Source organism: Scomber scombrus, chromosome 1 (genome assembly GCF_963691925.1).
Source record: "Scomber scombrus chromosome 1, fScoSco1.1, whole genome shotgun sequence".
NCBI classification, from domain to species: Eukaryota; Metazoa; Chordata; class Actinopteri; order Scombriformes; family Scombridae; genus Scomber; species Scomber scombrus.
The window spans coordinates 11,342,705-11,366,906 of NC_084970.1; the positions used below are offsets into that span (position 1 = coordinate 11,342,705).

General features: G+C 41.9%; 1 protein-coding gene across 15 annotated transcripts in view; it reads right to left on the bottom strand.

Moving 5' to 3' along the window:
- The window catches only part of celf6 (CUGBP Elav-like family member 6), a 141,848-nt gene that overhangs the window by 30,011 nt on the left and 87,635 nt on the right, over window positions 1-24,202 (bottom strand). For 13 of the 15 annotated variants that reach the window (XM_062420477.1, XM_062420468.1, XM_062420523.1 and 10 more), the window contains exons 3-4: window positions 13,589-13,637; window positions 3,123-3,251 (exon numbers count right to left, since the gene is read on the bottom strand). In XM_062420477.1, the coding sequence (XP_062276461.1) occupies window positions 3,123-3,251; window positions 13,589-13,637 (178 nt within the window). Of the gene's footprint in view, window positions 1-3,122; window positions 3,252-12,266; window positions 12,270-13,588; window positions 13,638-24,202 lie in introns of all 15 variants that reach the window. The other 2 variants (XM_062420452.1, XM_062420439.1) reach the window with 2 other exon arrangements.

The following is a 24,202-nucleotide window of genomic DNA, read 5'->3' on the forward strand; positions in this document are numbered from 1 at the left end:
AAAGCCATTAAATTAAACAGAAGCTATTTCTCTAAGCTTTATAGTCGTCATAGACTGCACGGGGTATTCTGTTATGTCCTATTCTTATCCTTGCCTTCAGGTAGCTCGTGTGTTAAGTCAAGAGATACCTAATTAACAAACTCATGGATTAATTCAGCCCCTTTTCATTAATCGAGCAGCACCAGTGTCTTAGAACCAGACAGGCTTTTCCTCAGTTCAATCCCTGGTTTCTTGAAAACTCCTGGTATCTATTTAAAACAGTGACACGCGCTCATGTACATTTATTCATTCTACGTTCCCACCAGAGTTGTGATGATTCATTTAAATTACAAACACTGATAGGTAGACTCAGGAGATGTTCTGTGTCTGGCAGCGACCCATTCACTCCTACATCTCGGGAGTCAGCTTTGCTTTCCAGACAAACAAATTAATACTATCCTGACAAAATCAAAAAGATTGAACTGAGGGACATGTGGTGTGTGTGCACTATCAATTGAGGACAATTTCTTCCTTCACCTAAGGCTTCCCATCCACATTCCATCCACACAATAAATGTTAAGCAGTTGAAACTGTTGTGTGCAGAAATGTGGTGAGTAGTAAAGGCCATGTGTTTTCTGTACTGTCAAATGTCCTCAAAGCTGTATAGATCTACAGAGGAAAACAGATAAGTCAAAAAAGCCTTTGATTCTGTCACAGCACTCTAGCACCCTTTTACTTCACTTGAACGCCCCTCCGGGTAGAGCCAGGAAAGGTCTTCATTTGTCCAACTGAAATGTGTCGGCCTACTGTGTGCCATTTGACTGCAACTCTGTCTTTGAAGGAACAAACACATTTAACCTTTGTAGTTGAAATAATAAGGGGCAGTTTGTTCTCGCAAAAGCCTTTTGGTTTTGTAGGGCAAGATAACTTGTTGTTGGTTCCCTAACAAGGCTATCAGATAATGTGACAGGATCCCAGTGACCCCAGCAGCTCTGCTTAACTAGAAAGATACTCAAAACTGCAGTCCATTGTATACAGCATCATTGGCAAAGTCATGTCAAAAAACAATGTCCCTACATTTCTCAAAAAATCAGTGCTTTAGCCTTGTTTTTCCTGACCGAGAAAAGGAGAAAAAAAAGTTAAGGAACACAGAGCACAACATCTCAAAAGAATTGGAAGTGCTCCAGCCTCATAAATTATAGTGCACATTTGAGTTTTTGAATTTGATGGCTCAGAATGAGTTGGGGAAAAAGGAAAAAAGAGATTGTATTGCTTTCAAGCAAGAGGATCTGCACTGCCTTTTGAATTCCTGGGGTAATAATATGTATGCATGAATTCCATCCCGCTGGATGGGTGACATTTATAACACAACTTAATTATAGACCTAAAAGCCATCTCTCTATTATTCCTGACAATTCGGGGCTCTATTCAACTCTGGCAGCAAGTGTTGCACTTTGAAAGTACTTTGAGGAGCAGCGCCATAGAGAGATGGATGTTAAACTTCTCGGCCTTTTTATTGGGTGAAGAGGGGTGCTGAAAAGCTTCTGAGTAGCATAAATTTACATCAACAGGGGACTAAGCCTCCATCATGGAACAGATAGCACTGTCAATTTCAAGGTCTGTCTCATTCAAATTACAGGAACCTCATCCCGAGCGAGGCGGCTGGCAAAATAATTTGCCGTAACATCCCGTAATGATTGCGTGGGACTGTTGCACAGTGATAGGACCAGATACCTATATATGAGACCTTTGTCTGGTGGTAGCGTTCATAGTTAACACTCTACAGTGTTCCATTTCATAGCAGTGAAATTTGGAGAAAGAGAATGATCAGGTCAATGATAATAGAGACAAATACCAATACAGGAAATGTATGGCATGTGAAAAGAGGGGAAAGAAAAATAATCGGATTTGGGTTTGGGGTGCAGGAGGGTGAAAAGGAGTCAAAGCGCGAATGAGGGAGAAAACTAGCTCCTGTCTGACACAGCAGCACCAGCCTTAGTTCATTTCATGTGCTGTCAATCAGCTTGAGGCATCTGAGCGGACAGGAAGAGAGGGAGGGAGAGACAGCGATGGAGGAAACAAACTGGGGAGAAAGAAAGGTAGTTGGCCACTGGGGCGACGCAGAGCAATAGACCCGGGATTAACAGTGAGAGGAACAGATGTAGACACAGATAGAAGTGTGGTTCAGTATAGCCTGCCTTTCTCTTTGATATATTCAACCCCTCTCCCTCACCTTTCCGCACATCCTTTTCACACATTGAGACGCTTCATATAGGAGAATAAATCACAGTCATCTGAGAGAAAGGAAGGCAGAGGTTCTGAGCAATATCACTGCAAATATGATATCGTTCCAAATATGACTGTGAGACAAGGACCCATCAAAGGATGATGGGGAGGGGCTCTCACACTCCAAGAACAATCCCACCTACTGTACATCACTCATTTCACTGCCAACTTTAATTTGACCATGCTCTACTAACTAAATAGCACATAAGCCACAGACATGAATGCATAAACTGTTCCTGAACACAGGCAAATCTGCTGCGTTGTGAGTGACAGCAGCAAAACCCAGAACCAGGCTGCTTTATTTAAAGTAGGACATTATCGTCCAATGGTGTCTCTGGGGAGGAATGACGGGAGTGTGGGAAACCAACATGGTTACACCCCTCCACTTTTCAGATAACAGGAAGAGGAGGAAGAGGTGGAGGAGGAGATGGGTAAGGAGAAAGATGAGGTGTTGTGTGATGCATTTGTTGAGTACAAGCCCAGGGTGAGAGGAGTTGCCGTGATGAAGAGACAGCATAAAAAGTTGGAGGTAGAGTGAGAACTAAAAATTGAGTGGAAATGCAGAAAAGAGTGAGAAAAGAAAAGTGAAAGAAAGAAGGTGTCTGAGCACGGTGACAATGAGGTATGAAAGAAAGGCAAGCGAGACACATCAGATGTGGTGAAAAAACAGAATGGCTGAAGGGGAGGATGAGTTATTCAGGAGCAGAGTGGATCGCAGACGATGTCAATGAGTGCACGGCGGGTGAAGCATGGCTCTTAAGATGTAAAGAGCTAGAGAGACGGCACACGTACAGACAGACAGATGGAGGAAGAGGGACAGACAAGGGAAAACGAGTGGGAGGTGTGTGGGCTCTGACCCTTACTGGCCCCATCAGGCCCTCGCAGGACGGTGCACTCCTCGATCTGGCCGAAAGTCTCAAACAGCCGCCGGACGTCGTCCTCACTCTGCTGCTTGCCGAGCATTCCCACAAACAGCTTCCTGTCTTCTGGATAGGAAGAGAGGGAGGGGGAGGGAAGGAAGGAGGGTGGAAGAGAGGAGAGAACAGACAAATGCTACAGCTGATGGCACTGTTCTGTTGAGCTGAAAGGAACTTGTGCAACTGAAAACCCCCCCACCCCACCCTTTTATTAGCAGTCTGCTGTGTTGAGCCTATGCTGTTTCTGTTGCTGCTGCTGCTGTTGTTACTGTTGCTGATCCCACTGTTGTGTGCTGTGCCACCCCACCCTGCTATGAAGGAGATATATTCCTGTTGCCAGTAAGCTATTCAAGTCTGCCACAGTGATGTTTGATACAGACGATGTTTGGAGTGCCGTGGGTTTCAGGTAAATGTAGAAAGAGAGCAGGGATATTTTGCTCAAGTAGATGTACTGTTAGATCATCTGGATGCTTAAGTCACTGAGTTGAACGAGAACACGGAACAAGAACATGGTATTAGATTTTCTCATCAGGGAAGTTATTATAATAATCTGCTGGGCAATGAATTGTATCCACAGGGATTTTCAAGTTCTTAACACAGTTTTGGCACATGATATGCTTGAGAAAAGTGCCTCATCTATACATACATATATGTTCATTCCATGTTCATCTTTCTGCTCATTGCTTAAGTTTTAAAGCATTCATGTCTTCTGTCATATTTTCTGAAAACTTTGTCATGGAACAAATATGAGTCAATTAGGATTTAAAAAAACAAATATTCTGCACATTGTCCAATGTTGGCTGAGCAGAAATAATGGATTAAGCTCTTCTGTGTAATGTTCTTGTGGATAATTATGAGCCAAAGGTTTGCAGATTTGTCATATTCCAACTCCTACAATTTCAACAAACACAATATAGAATTAAGTAAGATTACCATTGTGCAATTCAGAGAAAGAGCTTGTCATCCTACAATTTTGCGCACACAATGCCTTATTCTTTATAGGCTATATACATGTAAAAGGGTAAATGAGGTTTTTATTTTCAGCCTTGAATCACAACACAACCACAATAACCAAGATCAAAGCCTATTTCTTTCTCAGCCCAGTGATGGATCAGGGTTTTAGCACAAAGCATTGCAAAAACATTTCAACTATGAAAGCTATATGGTCTGGTTCTCTTGTCTCAAAATGAAAGAATAGCAAAGTATTACAGTGGGTAGTTTATATTGTAATACATGATTTCCTAACCAACTATTTTTTGTTCAATCTCTTTAATTAGCTATCTTTCTTACCAGTTTTATGAATACATGATCATATTTTTTGTGTCAAGAAAAGACAAACTTAGCTAAAAATGCCAAGAGGTGTGAAATAATTGCGGGAAGGTGTGGAGTGTGTGCCAGAAATGTGTGACATCATCTATAAATGCCACTCTACTGAATACTGGCTATGTAATGGAAACTAATTCTATATAATACACACAATGAGATATGTGACTTATGTGACTGTATCTTAAAACAAATGAATATGAATCACAAAAATATCAAGGCTATATTCCAGACTATAAAATTGCAGTCTTTTGTAAACTACAGTTTAAATGAAAGCAAAAGTTATAAAGTAGGGAATATTATATAATTTAAATGTTGGCTGAATCTGGTGTGATTCAACATGTAGTTTGATGTTGAGTACTGACTATTACCAATTTCCCAACCAATGCCGAAGGACTAAAATTTAATGAGTTCCTCCTCATTAAATTTGAAGGGCAGCTCCACCTACACCAATATCTTGACTGCTACTGAATGACATAGTTGCCACATGTGCTCCAGGGGGAGGCACTCTGGCTCAGACGTATGGACTCTATACCACTACATTTCGGCCAGTCAGACAGCTGGATTTTTCTAATTAATCGTCCTAGTGCCCTAGCATTAGACAAAGCATTCATCTTCTTTACATCTTTTACATTATGCATCTCCTATTCCATTCTGTTGTGGAATGAAATGGCTACTAGCAAGAACCCATCGCCAGAACTGATGGAAAGTGGCAGGAAGAGGAAGAGGAGTTTATTGGAAATGACACTGTTGATCTTCAGTGTGAGTCATTTGACTGGTAGGGAGCGGGCGATGAGTGGGGAGGAGGGGAGGAGGGGAGGAGTGGAGGGCGAAAGCATCACCTGGGCCTCGACAGATGTGACGCCTCCTGTACCTGCCAGACCCCATTAGATGCAGCTGTTCTAAAAATAAAACACCAGGGCTTCCTTTTTGCAGCGGGGAAATCGGATCCTGTTCCATTTCTGTAAAGTTCAAATGAGACACGTGCCTGCTACCCGCTTGGCCACACAAATGAGCACCTGCATAATCAATAAGGCCACGGTGCCTCATCTCTACTGCTGGTGCTGTAGCTATGGTGTCAGTCCATGTTCCTGTAGTCACGCCTCACACAGCAGGATTTTTCAAACCCACCAGCTGAGCCTGGTACAACTGCTCATTAATGTTCCTCCTCTCTTGGAGCTCCAGGATTGGAAGTGAGGGAGAACCCTGAGGAGATCACCACGAAGACAACCACTTATACTGTCGACTGGGATTCAGTTAAGACTGACAGGACAGACATCTAGCTGGATATTGGGCATCAGCAGAGGAGCTGCGTAGCTGTAAAGTCAGCCCTGAACAGGTGCGAGTGAGAAATGAGCTTGACCCCTGCACATGGCAGCAAAGGTGAAACATGTAGTGAGGCCACAGCCCGACCAGCGCACACGCGACTTTGCCATGGCTGTCCCTCCATCTTTCAGATTTTCACTGAGGTGTCACTGTTACAACTTAAATGGACAGAGTGCACTTTTACAGGCCTCCTGCAGTGTGTTAATGTTTTGGGACAAAAGTCTCATCTCGGTCCTGGCCCGAGGAGATCTAATGGCGGCTTTACAAGGCTAATTAACAAGCCATGAGCGAGGTAATGAACTTTCCAAATGTGCTGGCGAACGCAAAAATAAATTACACCCCAGTGAAGGCATTAAAGGAAGTGTGAGTGTACTTCGGAGACTTCCTTTGGGAGAGCCACTGTGAGAAAATGAATTTGGAGCTGCTATCTTTTCATTGCCTGACCTAAGAGTGTCTCAGTCGGCCCACTGCATGCCCTGGCCAGAGTATGGATTGCTATTAATTAGTCCACTTTGCACCTGTCTCCAAAGCAGCTCTTATTGGATTTTGCAAGTTCCCGCTCATCTTTTATGGCCACTTGCAAGCTTTAAATTGGCATTTTACGAATATGAATAAATATGTAGTAATGCACGCTCTGCACAAGGAGATGACTCAAAAAGTAATCCATTAAAAGTGAGGACAGGAAGAAAAAAAAGCATATGCCTCTCAAGCACAGTCATGTATTTGCATTAAGAGGGGTGAAGACCTTCCTATGGAACAGAATAAGGATATAGAAGTATGACAAAACTCACTGAGCTGACTGTTTGACCTCTTTGTACTTATCTCTCATTGAGAGGGGCTCATCTTATCCCTTTATAGGGCTGAGCCATAGAGCTGGAGAACATTTGAGCTCTACAGCACTTCTCTGCTCTACACTGAAGAGACCTTTGTAATCTGCACTTTGAAACCTTGCCACTATTTTAAAATAATAATATGTGCTCATGTGGTAGGTTGGAGATCTGACTACATCAGTTGGATTGTTTAATTTGTATCACTGCATCCTCAAAAAACTATGAATTAATTAATGAAACTCTGGAATGTTTTGACTGTTTACTTAAAAATGTTATTAGCAGATCCAAAGATACATGTGCCACGTTAAGTTTTATTTCAGGCCTCAGTCAGTACTTGCTCACTCTCTCATGCACACTTTCATCCACAAGTCTTATTTTGTTTCCCCCTACTGCCTCATCTCCTGACTGAAGGTGGGAGCAATTGAGTGGAAAATGGCTCGATGTCAGTCTCCAGCTATGTCCAAACTGAGGTGCCATGTGGACAGCCCCGTTTTATGAATGCAAATAAAAAAGGAGATCAAAAAAGTTATCAAAACACTACTGACATCTGACAATTGCTTGTCTCAGGAAGCCTTTTCATTTCAGCCCCGGTATATTAAAAATTAATGGATTTTGCACAGACGCCATATGCTGTCAAGATTGATGCTTCTCTCTCTGGAATAAAGTGCTACTTGTGTTGTAGACTGCAGTACTGTATATGCATATAGATTGTGCTTTCAGTTGCTCTCCTCTCCTTTTGTCTCTCTATTGCTCTCTCTGTATCTTTCTCGTTACCCTTTATTGTCATCCCTCACCCTTATTTTTTTCTCCAGGCAAAGAATCAGTCGATGTGAAGTCTACTTTTCAAAAGTTTCTGCTTTTGTTTGCCAATAATGGGAATATTCTCTTTAAAGAATTACTTTTCTGCTCCTGTGTCGTGGTAAATATTTCTCTTTTTTTTCATGATTCTATCACTTATTGCCTGCTGGCGATAGTCGGGGAAAATTGGTAGTAGTAAGTGTTCAGAAAGCATGGACAGCTGCATCCAACGATAAAAGATGCCTGCTAGGCCGCTGGGTGCATTTCAAATGCAGAGTAATGTTCCAGGCAGCACAACAGAGAAGTTGTGCTTCTTATGGACTCATTAGAAAAAGCCTGATGCTGGTATGCTCCTGCCTGGGAGGCCCGCCACCAGACACGCTCACACATGTAGGCGTACAGACCGGGTGTATAAAATGTTGGAAACTATAAGCTTTTTAATATTGAGTTGGACTTTGTTTTTCATCATCTACTGTTGTATGAAGGCTTCAGCAGTCCATTTGGAATCAAAAGATGCCATTTGCTTTCCCTATAGGCTTTTTTATATAATTAGCATTTTAATTTACATAATGTTGAACAAAAAACTTTTTAACATTCCTAGAATAGTGATTTTATTCCAATTTATCTGACATTGTCCCGCAGGAACATTCTTTATTTTTTCTAATTCAGTCTGTTTTCATTGTTTGAATTCAGAGTTACTTATGCTGTGACCACAAGACTGTCATTTCCATTTGCCAATTAAAATTATTCCTCTTTTAAAAAGTATATTTTATCATCAGGTAATTAATTCTGCAAAGCTTGGAGCATTTTTGTCAAAGAAATGGTGCTGAAAACATTAGTAAATTATCAATTAGTCACTTGACAGAGAAATTATCACTGGCAGTTGATGACTTCTTTGACATTTTTTAGGCTGAACAAATAATAAATAAACTAAACAATGAATGGGTTGATTATGAAGCAAAGCTAATTTTAGTTGCAGCCAGAAGAAGATATAAACTAGAAAATTCAGAAGGCTAAATAGCACTGTATCATGAAAAGTAAGCAAGTAAGACTAATAGAACACGTTCAAAAATCAACAAATAGAATTTACCATTAGGGATTAATAAATTATTTAACTCAAATGGCAGCATTTATGTATGCTACATTATATGAAAAATTAGTATGAGACGTCATAGAACAAAAGTCACAGGATATCATTTTTGGTTATAAATAGTGCCAGATCAAGCATTTGATTTCATTTATCAAGCATTTAATCTGAGAATGATGGGACTTAACTAGAGTTGCAAAGACCGGTTGCAAGAACATATTTCAAATATATACTGAAGCTGATGAACGAGTGAGGGACAAATAGGCCTACATGCTTGCCAGTTAATGAACATCATGAAGGTTTCAATTGAAGATGAATAGAAACACCTTTAAAAACTCAAAACAAACCAAAACATTCAAAAAACACCTTTCTAGCATGGGAATTGGTCCAGAGAGAACACACGATTATGCAGACTGTTGATGGTTGAAGTAATTTCATACTTTTATGATTTTTAACATCATCTGTGCCCATATAAACAAAAATTGTATGGACAGTGGGATAAAAGTTCTGGATAAAAGTTTGATACTCAGGATAGTTTGAACTACCAGCAGCATAGCGAGGTCTTACTTCAGTTTAAGTTGGTACACCAGCAACATGGCAGCAACTTGCTTGGACGTCCTACCATTCTCCAAGTTGTTTTATTGTTGTAGACTTACTCATGTTACAAATATTATCTGTTAGCAACAATGGAAACTTTTAGGCTTAATTTCTTCAGGTAGCATATGACCTTGTTAGCTGAGAATAACAGCCGGCAAATATAAAAAGCTGAGCTTTACAAGGATGCAGTTCAAGCAAACCTTTTACATCGCAAGGACTCATCAGATGCAATATTAATAATTGCATATATTGCTTGATGAAGATTAAAGTACAGTATTTATATTGAAAAGGCTACTGAAAAATCTGTTAAAGACTCTTAGACTATATAGTATTTTCCTGTTGTAGTGCACCAATGCTACATTGAGCATTCTAACATCATGTCAGTTGATAAAAAAAAACAAATGTGATGTATAATTCAGTGTCAGTATGCTCCGATTAAGTATAGTGTTGAAGTTAAAGTAAAAAATGAAGTTATGAAGTTAACTGTGCAGTAACCTGTATAATATACAGTATCTGCCGCATTCCTCAATGCCTACAGGCCTTCCATGCCTTTGCACACCTTCAACGCCTTAATAAGCCCTATTATACTTCTAACTACGGTGTACTTCCAGCCCAGCTACAATGAAAATGATGTGCAACCACACTCTAAAACCTCTCTGCTGCTGGTCCCAATCTGATGTATGCAAGTGGATTATCCAGTATAGTGAGGTGGTAAATGGAATAATCAGAGGAGAACAAACATTCAAATTGTCAGTGTATCAGGCACGATGAGAGGATACAGGCTTCGTGTTTGTAAATGCATTACTCATGCCACTAGAGCTGTCACATCCATTTACCCAGGGGAGTGGGAGGGGAGCTTTAAACCTTCTGGTGTGCATGATCAAAAACTAACACAAAACATTTGGGGGAAACTTGTGAGAAATTGTCTGTTGCAGTTTTTGTCTCTTTTTCTTGTCTTGTCTAATAGAAAGGCCTAGTCATGGAGCTCTTCAACAAAAAAAAAGAAGAAAGAAGCAATTTAAATCAATCCCTTGCAAACATTTAATTACTACTTTGCAATGGTCACTGATGGAAATTCCTACTTTCTTTTGTCTGTCCCTGTGTCTCCATGTCTCCCCGTCTCTCTGTGTATTTCTCACCACACACGTATCTTGACTTTTCAGAGTTTTGCACGATTGTGTCCAGGGGCACAGAGGGATCTTTTGGCTTCATTTGCATGTAAAGTGGAGCGCGCTACTCTGTGGGCGTGAGATGCCTCCAGACAGCCCCTCCCCTGTGGCCTGCCAGACTGAGCCAGCCAGCAGCCCTCACTCTTCCCTACCTGCTGGGGTGGGGCATGACAGCACAGTGCGCAACATCTTAAGGTCCTGTCAATCTATCCACTGCCTGACTGGGGTCAACCTTTTGAAGAGCAGCAGGTTGGCAAGGACAAACACGACCCATTCACAAAGACTCCCCTCAGCCAGACAGACAAAAGGCAAAGACAAGATATTAAAAAGGCTCACACAGGGCCGCTGACTAGCAAATACAGGGAATGCAATGCCCCTGGCACTGTATAAGTATCCAATAAAACCAAATTATGGGAAGCTAATAAACAAGTAGTGTAAGGAGACTGTCGACAAATGCAGAGTGGCACATTGTGAAAAAGTCGATGTTGATAGAGGTTGTTGGGCATTTCGGAAGAGTGTTGAAACCATCTTATCAGAGTTAATAAAAGCAGAGGGTGTTGCTGGCTGACCCATCATCTCTCTTCTCATCAGTGTGGTCTGCAGTCTCACAGCATTGGCTAGAGGAGTGGGACCTGGCTCCAAGATTGTGTTTAGATAATGACCATCTCCAATCATAGATAATCTGGCCCCATCTTTTCTTCACAGACACAGAGGCAGACAAGGTCAGGGGGAAAAAAGATTCCTGGCGAGGCGAGGAGGAGATAGGGATGGGGCGGCTCTGAGATGATTTACTGCTGAGATTCACTCAGCTGCCTCCATCACCCTCCGTTAACTTTCTCATCCTGTCGTCTCTTCCCCTTTCGCTCTTTTTGTTTTCCATCTCTCACTCTCCTACATTCCTCCATAGTCCTTGTACTTCCCTCTCTCTCTATCACTCGCCTCATCTCTCCCTTTGCACTGCAGTACCAATGACACAGAGAAAGAAAGCAATAGAGAGAGAGTCTACTTTTCCTCATTTTTGCCCCTTTTGGATTGGAACAAATTGCTTGGGTTTCAAGTTGAGATATAGTAGTGTGTCTCTCCCTGCACTGTCTACAGAGCAAGTGAGCAGAAGACCCATGCCTAGATTGTTTCTCAATATATCAGAGTTGAAATCATTGTGGGGAAAAGGTTGGTTGACTCAAAGAACAGAAATAGGTTTAAATGCCGTGAGGCTCCCCTTCCATGCTCCTTTCTTTCTCAATAATCAAGGAAAAAATAAATTAAAACATGAGTCATTGTAATGGACAGTCACAGTATCAGGTCTATGATGCAAATGGCAGCCAAGCAGTAGGATAGTGCTTGCACCGGGACCCCTCCGACTTTTACTTCTCCTCCTGACACTCCCATATCCCCAGAGAGAGGACATCTCTCAGGGACAGTGTGAACAAAAGAGGGGCTACAGGAGCCTCTAAATGGAGTAATGGGACCTAATGCCTGCACAGGCACGTAATCGAGACCCCTGCACAACTTCCCATGACAGATAATTGCTGATGTCTCTGTAGTGATAAATGCGACTCCATTCTAGAGGTGCAAATGTCCTGGTTCAGCCCTGGGTTTGACAGTCTAGAGTTCCCACTGGGATTGGTGCACTGACTGGTTCTCAGCCTTACAGAAATGAATCCCTTGCTACATTCTCCCCTTTAGTCAGCCCTTGCTGGGCTGTCTATTTTCCTTTAACCACAGGCCTTCATAGTAAATCTCATTTCATTGTCAGCCGCGACTGTGGTTTACTTCCCTCGCCTGTCTGCTGACTTCCTGTTGCCATTAACGCTCAATATCTCTGTTGGGGCCTGTCTGCTTGGTCTTATTTCATTCTGTCCTGTGTCCTATCCTGTCCTCCCATATAGAAAGTTCATCTGACAGACTAGCAGGGGCTGTGCCAGCCTAAGAGCCCTCTGTATTTCATTCACACTGCCTGTTCCTCTCCCTTCTCTTGCTGCTGAAAAAGGGTAGTAATTGATATTGGGACCCATCCATCCTCCCCTCTTAAGCCCGGAGATCCAATTTATCTTGGTGAGAATGCCGATTGGCTCTCGCCCAGGCCTTGTCGGTCAGACTTTGCCTGTTTTTAGATGGCCGTTAATTAAAGTGCCGCCATGACAAAAATAAGATCTACATGGGGGTGTGTGTGGCAATAGAAATGGGCCATCTGATTCACACTTGACCACATAAATCAGTGAAGTGGCTCAGTCTAATCTGACCTAGGCAGTCTAAATCACCACTCTGAAATGCAAGCGCAGGACAGACACAGACCAGTTAAATTAGATCCAATTCCACCCATGTAAATCTTTAACTGGCTTAATCTGCATTAAACTCAGAGATGTTAGTCACAAATGCTTTAGAATGATCTAGTCAATCACCATGTCAGTCAGTCTGAAGATGGGAGGTAGGAGGCTATGTAAGAGAATCAGCACAATGTAAAAGCAGAATTGAATATTTTTATCCTTGAACCGACCCCCTAAATATAAGTGATATGATTTGACTTGTAGAGCTGCACCTGTTGATCCAGATCCAGTCAGTGGAGTTCAAGTTGACATCATACATTGAATCCCACTGAGTCTGACTGAGATTACTTTCAGAAGATTCAACAATCAACTACATAATTCAAGTCTAATCACGTCACATTAGTATTCATTTTTAAATAAGTGGATAGGTAGGTAAAACAGCCAGTTAGTTGAGGTTGTGTTTCTAGACAAAAACAGATACCATGATTGCCACAGAGGAGCTCCTAACTCCTTAAATAATGATATGTCCTACTTGATGTCTTTTCATTTAGTGATGAATTAATACATTCAGTCAAATTGATAGCATATCTATGTGTGACTCTGAGCTGTTTTCTACAAGTTTTTGTTTGTGTTTATCTGTAAGTATATGTCTGGGGTGTGTATGTGTAAGCAGGCTTGACCATCCTTCTTTGGAGATTGAGGGATGGAGATCCTCCACTCCCCATTTCTTTACATCCTTTCTCTCTCTCTCTTTCTACCATGTCTCTCTGTCTTGTCTTTGAACTGCTCCCAGTGACTGTGAACCTGAGACAGCCCCTCTGCTGGCACAGATGGGAAGTCAATAGAAGCAAGTGACCTATATTACGGCTGGTCTACTAACTCCCAGTGTGTCTCAAGTGAGAGCAGAATATTAAGGATTACATGTGCGCTGTTCCAGTGTATTTGTGTGTTTGCGTGTGTGTGTTTTTTAAGGGGTGTGTGCATTGGAGACCAGGAGAAGGTTAATTACCTCCTCGTCCTTCGCTGTCGGCTGGCTTCACCTGGATGGGCCGGTTCATCTGGAGAGAGAGAGAGAGAGAGTGAGAGAGAGAAGAAAAGAAGGGAAATCCCAGGTTAGCATGCAATGAGAGGAGTAACTGCTACAATATATGGAGTGGGAAAAGAACAAATGAAATGTGGCAGTGTTCCTGGCACTAATGTCCCGAGTTTGTCCTGCTCTGCGAGCTAAACAAAAAAATCAAACAGTGACGATGCCGTAAAAGAGATAAATCTGTGCAGTGCTCCATGCCAGCGTGTTTAATTAATCCAGGGCACTGCCTCCAGAGATGCCTGAATTCCCCTCACAGTTCAGCAGAATTAGCAGTTTTCAATGACGGAGCCACACTGGGTGTCAGATGGCACTTGGAGATTAATGCCATTACATCAGCCACTCCCAGCCCCACAGGGAGAAGTCCTTTCTGGCTGGCCCTTGCTCTTCCTGTCCCCTCCTGGCTCCAGACTCCCAGTCACCAGCAATATCCTGCTCATCCCTGACCCTCAGCAATCCCTCTTTTTCTGCCTCCATCCGATCCACCTTTCTCACCTCTCTACCGAGAAGCCCTTTTGCAACTCATGGCCAATATGCCACTGGCGTGGTCAGCCAATCCAATCCAACCCTGCCTCAGCCTCCTCCTCCCGAAGGCTATTGAGAGCCACCGTACAGCGTAGCTGTGAGACAGCTTGTGAAAGGTTAACAGTAGGGAATCGATAAACAACCTTTGAAGATCAATTTCATAGTGAGGTGAAAGCAAAACGTCGCCAGCTAACATAAAAAAAAAAAACCTTTTAAAAACTGCCTGCTGTGAATAAAACTCTCCTGGTTATTTTTTGCTCTCCTGTCTATGGTTTCATTTTTTTCTCACTCCCTGGCGTTTGAATATGAAAACAGAAAATCACTCGATCTTGTGCCTTCTCTGAAACAGGAATGATATTCCCTCTTTCCTCTGTAAAAGGGTGGGTGTTAAGAGCCACCCTTGAAGACCCTTTCTTATTGAAGCTACCCACGTATGTCATATTTGGCATTGTGTTTTATTTTGGCATTGTGTTTTTCTGGCTTCAGTTGGCAGTGGGCCTACCTTTCTAACTAGGCCATGCGGACAACATGTGAGTACCAGTGAATGGCACAAGATACTGCCCACTCAGATCAGTCAGCTAGGCCAACACAGTGGGTGTTGGGCCCTCAGGCAATGCAGCACTTGACAGCAGTTGACATGAGCCCGGACCATGGCCTAATATAGACCTAAGACTGGTGAACATGTATAGACAAGCATATACATGGTGACACCCTGGGGACATGATGTACTCACCTAGCAATATGCTGTGGCACCGGAATAAAGCTTAGAGCAATGACAGACGCTTTACAAAGACAACTCATGAAGCTGTATGCACACTCACAAATCTAGATACAGGAGCTATAACATCCATACAAATGGACTGTATACAAATGGAATATATCTCCACATATATATATATATATATATATATATATATATATATATATATATATATATATTCTAACTATAATTTCTAAATATGTTGTTTTAATATAAAAAAAATTAGATAAGAGCTAAGTGTAAATCATATATTGTGTTTTATTTGTAAGGCAAACAACGTTAGTGTTTGTCTTTGCAGACAATTAGCTAAAGAATTAAGTTGTCACCAACCAGATTGGCCATTCTGTTCACCAACATTCGCTGATATTGTAATTTCAATGCATATATTGGAATGCAAAGGTCATACTGTATTCTCAGTTCCTGCCACTGTCAGTGCCTGATGAGTTGAAGCATCATTGAGATAGACAATGACCTGTGGACTCACTGTTTGTCACTGAAAAATAAATCCAACAGCACGATTCTGCCGCTGCTCTTTAACAACTACTAGATCACATTTAAAGTGAAAGCAGAGGTTACTTGCACTTCTTTGAAAAATAGAAAGATGAAAGATGAAGAGACAGTAAAGCCACTAGTATTCTGATGGGGATTTGTGAGGGCACTGAGTATGTTTACATGTGAGTCTTGGGTAAAGTTCAGGTAGTGTGTAGCATTGATGTATCTGAGTACGCAGTGGTGAGAATTTATGTCAGTTGAAGCATTGTAAGCAGCAGATGAAGGTGTGTTGTGTGTACATATTGTAAGTGTGCGTGAGAGTGTGTCTTGATGGCAGCTAAGGTTGGGGGCAGAATTTGTCTCAGATAAGAGGTTTAGGGTAGCCTGAAGTCCCCAGATCCCTGACCAGTGATCAGTCAGCTTCCAGGTCTTAAATGGCAACGATTGGTCAGGAGGCTTTATTAGTGGCCCCTGAGCCACTGCAGCAACAAGAGTCATTAGACAACCCAAAAGTACACTTGGGGTTGCTAGGCAACCGAGTGGAGGTGGCCGGCAGGGAGGCAAGGCAAGCTGGCCGTTGGTCAGTGGGCTGTTAGCCAACCAATTGGCATTCCTTTCTTTCTTATTTTTTTTTTCTTTACTTGGTCCAAGGAGGTCATAGTAAGAGGGGAGGAAAAAAAGATTTCTCAACTCCCACCTTCCAGCATGTCCCACTTTCATGTCCCTTTTCAGTGACTGTGACAATGAGTTTTCAGAGCGAGTCTGCTGCAACTTCTGCTCCAGCTTCCTGCCAAATTATGGAGTTCATCTTGATGCCAAACTATGGAGCTGTGAGTAGCCCGCACACGCATATGGCGGTAGTTAAGTTGTCTGCTTTTCTAAGCCATTTTATACTGTCCTCTACATACATTTTGTGTATCATGTTTCTAACACACAAGCTTACTCCACAGACATCTTTAAGTTCACTTTACTTTTATCCTCTCTCTCTTTCTCTCACTCTCTCTTTCTCACACACACACACACACACACACACACACACACACACACACACACACACACACACACACACACACACACACACACACACAAACACACACACACACACACACACACACACACACACACACACACACACACACACACACACACACACACACACACGACACAAAAAGTCTTGGGGCTCAGTAACAGCAGGTGGCTTAGGTGACATTTTAATCCCTTATTACTGAGTGCAGGATTAGCCAACAGATCAAGGCAGAGTTAATTATATGAATTCATCAGAGGCTGGGCGAAGAGGCAGCCTGCTTTCCCCTTGGGCCAGGACCCACCCCCACCCCACCACCCACCCTTTGCGCACACACATACACACACTGAAGGAGAGGACAAGTGACATTCTGTCTGTCTGAGAAGCTAGCTAGTTCATATTAGCATTGCAGCAGCAAAAAGCTAAGATAACACATACAGTGGAGCCTCCAGAGATGCTGTAAGACAAATGACATCTACTACCTTCCCGTTGGGCCTTGCAAAATGAACTGCATAGACATTGGAGAGGAGGACTACAGGCTTTTTCATCCGACAGATGTGTGGCTGCCGTGGCTGAAAGGAGTTCAACACCCCCCCGTCTTCCTTTATCTTTGTCTCTCTCTGCCCCTTTGGCCTCCAAAACCAATATGCTTCCCACCACAGCCCCTTAATGGGTTGATCAATGCTGACAAATAGGCAGCTCATGCTGTCTTGCCTGGGAACTCACAGCTCGGTGCCTGTGTGCTGCTGCACTTGGAGAGGCCATCTCTCTTTCTCCTCATCTCTTCCTTTTTCTGTCTCTCTTTCTTTCACTTGCTTTTTTTCTCCTCTCCATATTTCCCCCCTCCTTCATGCTCTATTTCCTTTATGTCTATACATTCATTTTTTTCGTTTTCTCCTTTTCTTCTTTATCTCCAGGGACAAATCTATATTTTTCATTCTGTTATGATGAATAAAAGTCAGCTGAAGTAGCGGAGGGGTTGGAAAACCAACAGTGTGGAAGAGAGGAACTTGAGAGAGAGAGTGTGTGTGTGTGTGTGTGTGTGTGTGTGTGTGTGTGTGTGTGTGTGTGTGTGTGTGGGTTAGGGTTAGGGTTAGGGTTAGGATAAGTCTCCACAAAATTATTGTAAGTCTAGATACATACCCCAAAAGTAAGTGCAATACACTTGTTGGTATGTATGTGTGTGTGTTTATGTGTGTTCGGTGTGGTGTGCGTGTGTGTGTGTGCGCGCACACACACTTGAGTCCGTCTGTCTTTGGCTAGTGTATCTGATTGATAACAGTGCAGTGGAGAGGAAGAAAGACAAGGACAGCACTGGCCTTTGACCATGCTTTGTGAATACCACTGCTCCCAAGGCAAGCAAGAAGACATGCTATCTACCGGACAAAATTCAATTCAAGTGGTTATATTGACATTACTGCGAACAATACAACATTGCCAAAGTATATTAACACAAACTATACAATCATAATGAACATAAATAAACAATAATAATACAAAGGATGAAGAGAACAAGAGGGCTATGAAAGGTAGGTGGGAGTGAAATAAATACAACAAATGAATTATTAATAGATAAACAATCATTAGCCATGTGGAACAGGGGCTCACAGAGCTGTGGAGCTCATGGCAGGCTGCTACATATCTTAATGCCAGTCTACTGCAGTCCTCCCTCTCTCCCAAGAGGACTGGACAAGTGTGTGAGTCACTTAAATTGAGGAACTATGGGAATATTTTGTATTAGTTTTGCAAAATATTGTTCTCTAAGTATTCAATATTGGTTACAGGGAGTTAGGAAGGGCATCTCTTTACTGTTCCCTGCTTGGTCACCGGGGGGACACCCGTCCTCTCTGGGCAGCCAGGTGTGTGTGTGCAAGCCTACTTCCACTGCCAGGTTGTGCTCATTCAGTCTGTACTTAGTGGACTCTTTAGTTTTGAATCAGACACTGTGGGCAAGTAGGTTGCTAAAGTGCAGTCTGTTTATGGCTACATATGTATGTTTCCATTTTGTTGTGGGATTTTGTGAGTTCTGTCCAGTGATCTTTGTATTTTTCTTTGTCTTTCATCCTAATGTGATTGGGCCTCATTTCCTGGGCACATGTGTTTTGAAGCCGAGATAGTCATGGTGTAATAACTGAGTAGTTGACGGTTTGCCCAGCCTCTGGACAAGCAGTGAGAGGGGACTCCTTTGTAGGTTCAACTCCTGGCAGCATACAGCTTTTTACATAAAGGAGAGTGGAATGGATCCTTTGTTTTAATATGATTCCAGAAATGTAGGGGTTTGTTTTTGAAAAACTAAATACAGAGGGTTTTTTTTTCTTAAATCCATGACAAAATTTTGAGCACTTTTGAGCCCCTTTGACTTACACATATTCCTTACTTTATAGATATCTAGCATAAATATTAACGTTGTAGTGATCCAAAGTTGAAATGGACAGAATAAATTAAGCTTGTGAGAAAGTCCTGATCTACAAATTGAAATGCACTCAGTTTTTCTAACGTTATTTTCATTATTACCTATTACCTATTTAATCTACTAAACAGGTGTGGAACAGCATGTGTATATTACTGTAACTAACCATCACATTTAAGGATTAGTTAGTATTTACGATTTTTTGTGACATGCTATATAAACTATGATTATTTAACATGTATGTTATAGCCATTCGTGCTTTAAAGAGAACCACCTGCTGGAGAGAACCACCTGCAATAAATTTCAAGTCACTCAGAAAAAGACTGAGGTAAATGCAATATAAATTCATGAAATATATTTCCAAAGGATGGCTTAACAAGGTTGTAATAAAACTGAGCTTTACCATATTGAGCCCTATTTTAACTGCACATTTACAACAATCAGTGCAATAACTGCTTCATGTGCAACTGCTGTTTTTTTTATCTTCACTGAACATCTGCGCTCGTAGTGTTAGGCGAAGTGGGATATTAATGGGAGGGTGTGGTGATGAATCATTATCTTCTCAGCCAGTCACATTGCTCATTTCATAACTTTTGAACAGCTTTGCAAATCACAGTGGCACATGACGAATATGGCTCACCAAATGGAGAGAGGAGTCTGGACCAGCTTTTCTAAGTAGAAAAATAGACTTCCACAGGTGGTGCAGTGTGGCAAAGATTCAAATATACAGGACACCTCCACAAATATGGCACCAAAGGAAGATGATGAGCCTCTATGAGATTAATTTACATTAATAGAGATATTGAATGTCTGGTCACTAATTTCTTTCATCCGTAATAATGTGTGGTTTCGTTGTGAAAGGGACACTGATCTGTTCTGTAACAAGTATGTTGCAGTACAAACAAATGTGCAATTAAACTAGTCCAAAAGTAAAAATTTGAATGCATCAACAGGCAACAACAAAACAGTTTCTGCCAAAACTGTGATAGAGCATTACTGTTTGAGCCATGCATAAACCGACTATTTCCAAAATTACCTATTTCATGTCACTTTCCTTCAAGGATTGTGAAAAATTATTATTTTTTTTTTTTAAATTACAAAATTTAAATGAAACTATTTCACCCATGATTCTGCTCCTCAACATAATTTTCTGTATATTATCTGTATATCTAACTCTTTTGCAATTTGGAATGCATAAATATTGAAATGCATTGCTGCTTTTGCACAACCTGCTGAAGTTAAGGTAATGCTACATGCAGCCCTCACCCCATTGTAACCCTGTGAAGATAAAGAGAGAAGTAATGGAAATCTGGTCATAAGGGATTTCTGCGATGAGAATTGTGAACTTTTAACAGTTTTCATATTTTCCATAAAAGCTAAACTGAATACAGAGCTTTGATGTAGAATTCACAGTGAAATGTTACAGTCATCTAGGGGGAAAAAATAGTGATGTAGAACAACTTCACAGTGAAATGTTACAAATAACCAAACTATTATTTTCTCTTTGTTGTTATTCTAATCTCAGTTTGTTTCATTTTATCTCACATATCACATACAGTTAGTTCTCGAGTCACCAGGTACCATTCTCTCAATAAGCCATCCATTGTTTGATGCCTCTCATTATCATACAGCAGTTTAGCTGTCAGTGAATTCATTGGAGCTGCTGATGCCATTTATAGCCTTTTAAGCCTAATTAAAGATGTTTAATGCAGACTGGCTTTTCTTAAAGAGCCAACAAAAAGCCAGTGGCACTAATTGAGAAAGAGGAACCAAGGAAATATATAGAGACACTAAGACCCACTGTGAAGCCACTGTAACTGCCCTGATCTGTCATTAGCATCAGTGTCTTTGGTGGTTTTGGGAATTAAGGGTATTCTACCTTGCAAATTAATTGAAAGAGACATCCTAAGCTTGTAATTGGCTTTACTGGTATGTTCATCTGTTTGCCTGTTTCTGATATTTTGTTAAAAAAATCTCCAACCTGTATTGTGCTAAAAAAAAACAAAAAAAGGAAAACTCCCTGATAAAATATCTCTTGTCCACATTGAGTTCATATATTACATCCAGGTGGTGTTAAATTTTTTCCTCCTTGAATATAAAGTATGCTGCATTTTGAAATACAATTCTCATTGTAGGCCTATTTCACTGGAAAGCGAGCGCCCAGATCCTGCACAGCCTGTACTGTACCAGCCCAAATTACTGCTTCCATCACTCATCACTCACATGTCAGGACATCCTGCCCCTCATTTCTGTGGGGAAGAGAAACAGGGCCAGCACAGCGGGAAAGAGTCTCTCTCCCAAATTGGTGTGCGAGTTCACAGCGGTGCTCCCTGTGAGGCCAGTAAGTCAGGAGAGGTTGGGCCTGCCGTGTGTGTTGGAGGAGATGGGTTAGAACTGGAGTGATCACACACTGCCTGTCTCCCTCGAAAACACATGAAGGAGGGCTGTGTCTGCCTCACTGTGAAGAAGAGGGAGAAGAGGCGCTGACAGCTCAGCAGAGGGTGGCTGGCGGTGAAAATGCGGCCTATTTTTAGCTCTGAGCCCAAGCTCCTATTTAAAGACAAGGTACTGGGGGTCGGTTTGGGAAGGGGAGGGGGCAGCAACAGCCAAAAAAAAAAAAAAAAAAATGTGGCTCCTATCCAACTAACACACTATTCCCTGGTGCTGCAGTGTCATAGGGGAACTTCTCTGTGTTTGTGTTTTGTCTCTGTAATCCCTGTTCCGTTCGCCATAATTACCTGCCAATTGATTCCCCCCCTGGAGCAGGGTTTTGACTTTTAATTTATCTCTATGAATCCGGTATTGGCTCTTCTGTCCTCTGAGAGGCCCAGCTGAACATCTGAACCAATCTATACAGCCCCGCCCTGCTTGGCCTGGTCCAGCCCAATCTAATTTAGGGGACTGTAGTCCAGCCTGCATTCATAATACTCTTATTCTCCCTTTCTACTTTTAATTTTTACTCCAATGGTGCCCAACAGGCCTCGTCTAGAGGTGGGACAGAGGCAGACAGAGACAGAAAGTGGATGACAAATCGAGCCATCATGTTATCCTCTGCTCCATAAAGCCTCTGTTCTTCCTCTGACTGTAGATGGATTGCTGTGTAGATCACTGCAACCAATGGCCAGCACACTATATTACATTTATTGCCCCCTTTTTTCCCTCCCTCGTCTTCCCGTGGATATGGGGGGGATGGAAAGAAGGACAGGGGGAGTCAGGGTAGAGGTGCATCAGGGGGAAGGGGGGGGGGGGGGGGGGGGGGGTGACGATTCGACACAGTGAGACAAGACTAACAAATTAGTCAAAGTGACAGGGAGTTTTATGAGGTCTGCTCTTGTGAGGCGACTGCTGCTCTCTCTCTCTCTCCTCTCTCCTCTCTCTCTCTCATTCTCTGGGCTGCAGGGAGACCTCAGAGGGGCCATGTGTGTGTGTGTGTGTGTGTGGGGTACATATTTGTGCGTTTGAAAAGGAGAGGAGCAGTAAAGGAAGTGTTGGAAAAAGGGGCAGTGAGAAGGTGTGAGGCAGGTGGAGTGGTAGATAAGGAAAGGAGGAAGAAATAATGTATACAAGAAGCTCAAGGATTAGGAAACAAGAAGGCAGAAATTCAGCTTTGCAGTAGGTTCTGCTCATCATGATGTAACAGCCACATTTATGCATAGGGTTGTGTTCTGTCTTAACATATTGAAGTGGGATGAGAAGTAAATTAGTTGTTCTAAATGGTAAGCACTTAACTTGGACCACTGTGAAGTAATATTTAAAATTACATGCACATGAGCTGTTTAATCTATAGAGAGATTCTGTGGAGCCTCTAGTGCTCAGGAAAAATATGAGATCTGTGCGAAAACAAAACAATCCAAGTAGATAGTAGTGTACACACACAGCTGCCAATGTAAATATGAAAACACAGGAGGTTAAACGCACAGACACAAGCCCTGCACACACAAAAAGCCAGAGCAACAATAACCTGGTACCTCCCCAGGAGCATCTATCACTCCACAAGGCCACAGTACAAATGTTTCTGAGCCAGGCCGGGAAAACAGCTAAAGTGGCTCACAGTATAAAGAGAAGTGGGAGAATAATAATAAGTGGAGGGTAATGACACACCATGCATCTGTCAGATTTATGAGTGTATATCCTGCTCGGCTCCTCTCATATACCTGGCGGCCGGGTCTGTGCTCTAAGCCGTACACACAACAATGCTGATGAGAGGAGTCAGCGGTGAGCAATCACAGAGCACAGAGCGAAGGGGAGAATGGAGCTGGAGTCACTCTGCTACGGGCAATGACAACATCCAACAATCGAGCACTAAAGGCCCAGAGCACACACACACACACTGACACACACATCAAAATGGCCTGCACAAAATCAAAGAGAGGCCAACTGGCAGCCAGTGCTGTGTCTTCAACTATACAGAAGTATATTTGCAGATTCACTATGATGATATAAAGTAGTATATGATATATTAGACAAATTATACGCCCACAAAGGAATAGCTGATAGTAATAACAGCAGGGTTAGGTTAGGATCACACACACACAAACACAGTTTTACAAACATATAGTGGTGCATACATTCACATATAAATTATTACAGACATACACACAGAATAGCAAAGCAGCTGTGCAAGTTCCAGTGGTAGAAAGTGACTAAGTACGTTTACTCAAATAGTGCACTTAAGTATATTTTTGAGGTATTTTTACTTGATTTAAGTATTTCTATTTGATGCTACTTTATACTTCTAATCCACTACAGTTCAGAGGGAAATATTGTCTTCTCCACTACATTTATCTGAAAGCTTTACTTTCCAAATGAAGATTTGACACAATGGATAGTATAATAAGCTTTTAAAATACAACACATTATTAAAGATGAAACCAGTGATTTCCAAACTTTTTTGACTTTTGACATCTTACAGAAAGCAGTGTGAAGTCAGAGTCACATTTCATATGTCTAAGAGTTGTTAACAGCTCCACCAAATACTGACTTTTCCCATAAAGCCCTAACATGGTTTCATGTCAATGAATGTTCAAATGATCCAATATTTCACCAAAAATCTAAGATTATAGAAAAAGTCTCAAAATTGAAATCAGATTTGTGTATCAGATTTACCTGGAGACCCTTTGGAGGGACCCAAGCACTTGGATGGGAACCATTAAACTAGCTACCTGTAGTTCAAACTTGCTCCAACTCCTGCAGCAGTAACAGTAACATGCTGTTCACACACTGATGCTTCTGTATTAATAATCTAAAGATGTCATACAATGACAGTCAGCAGGATGCATTCAATACTGTATTACTTTAACTACATTTTGCTGCTAATACTTACAT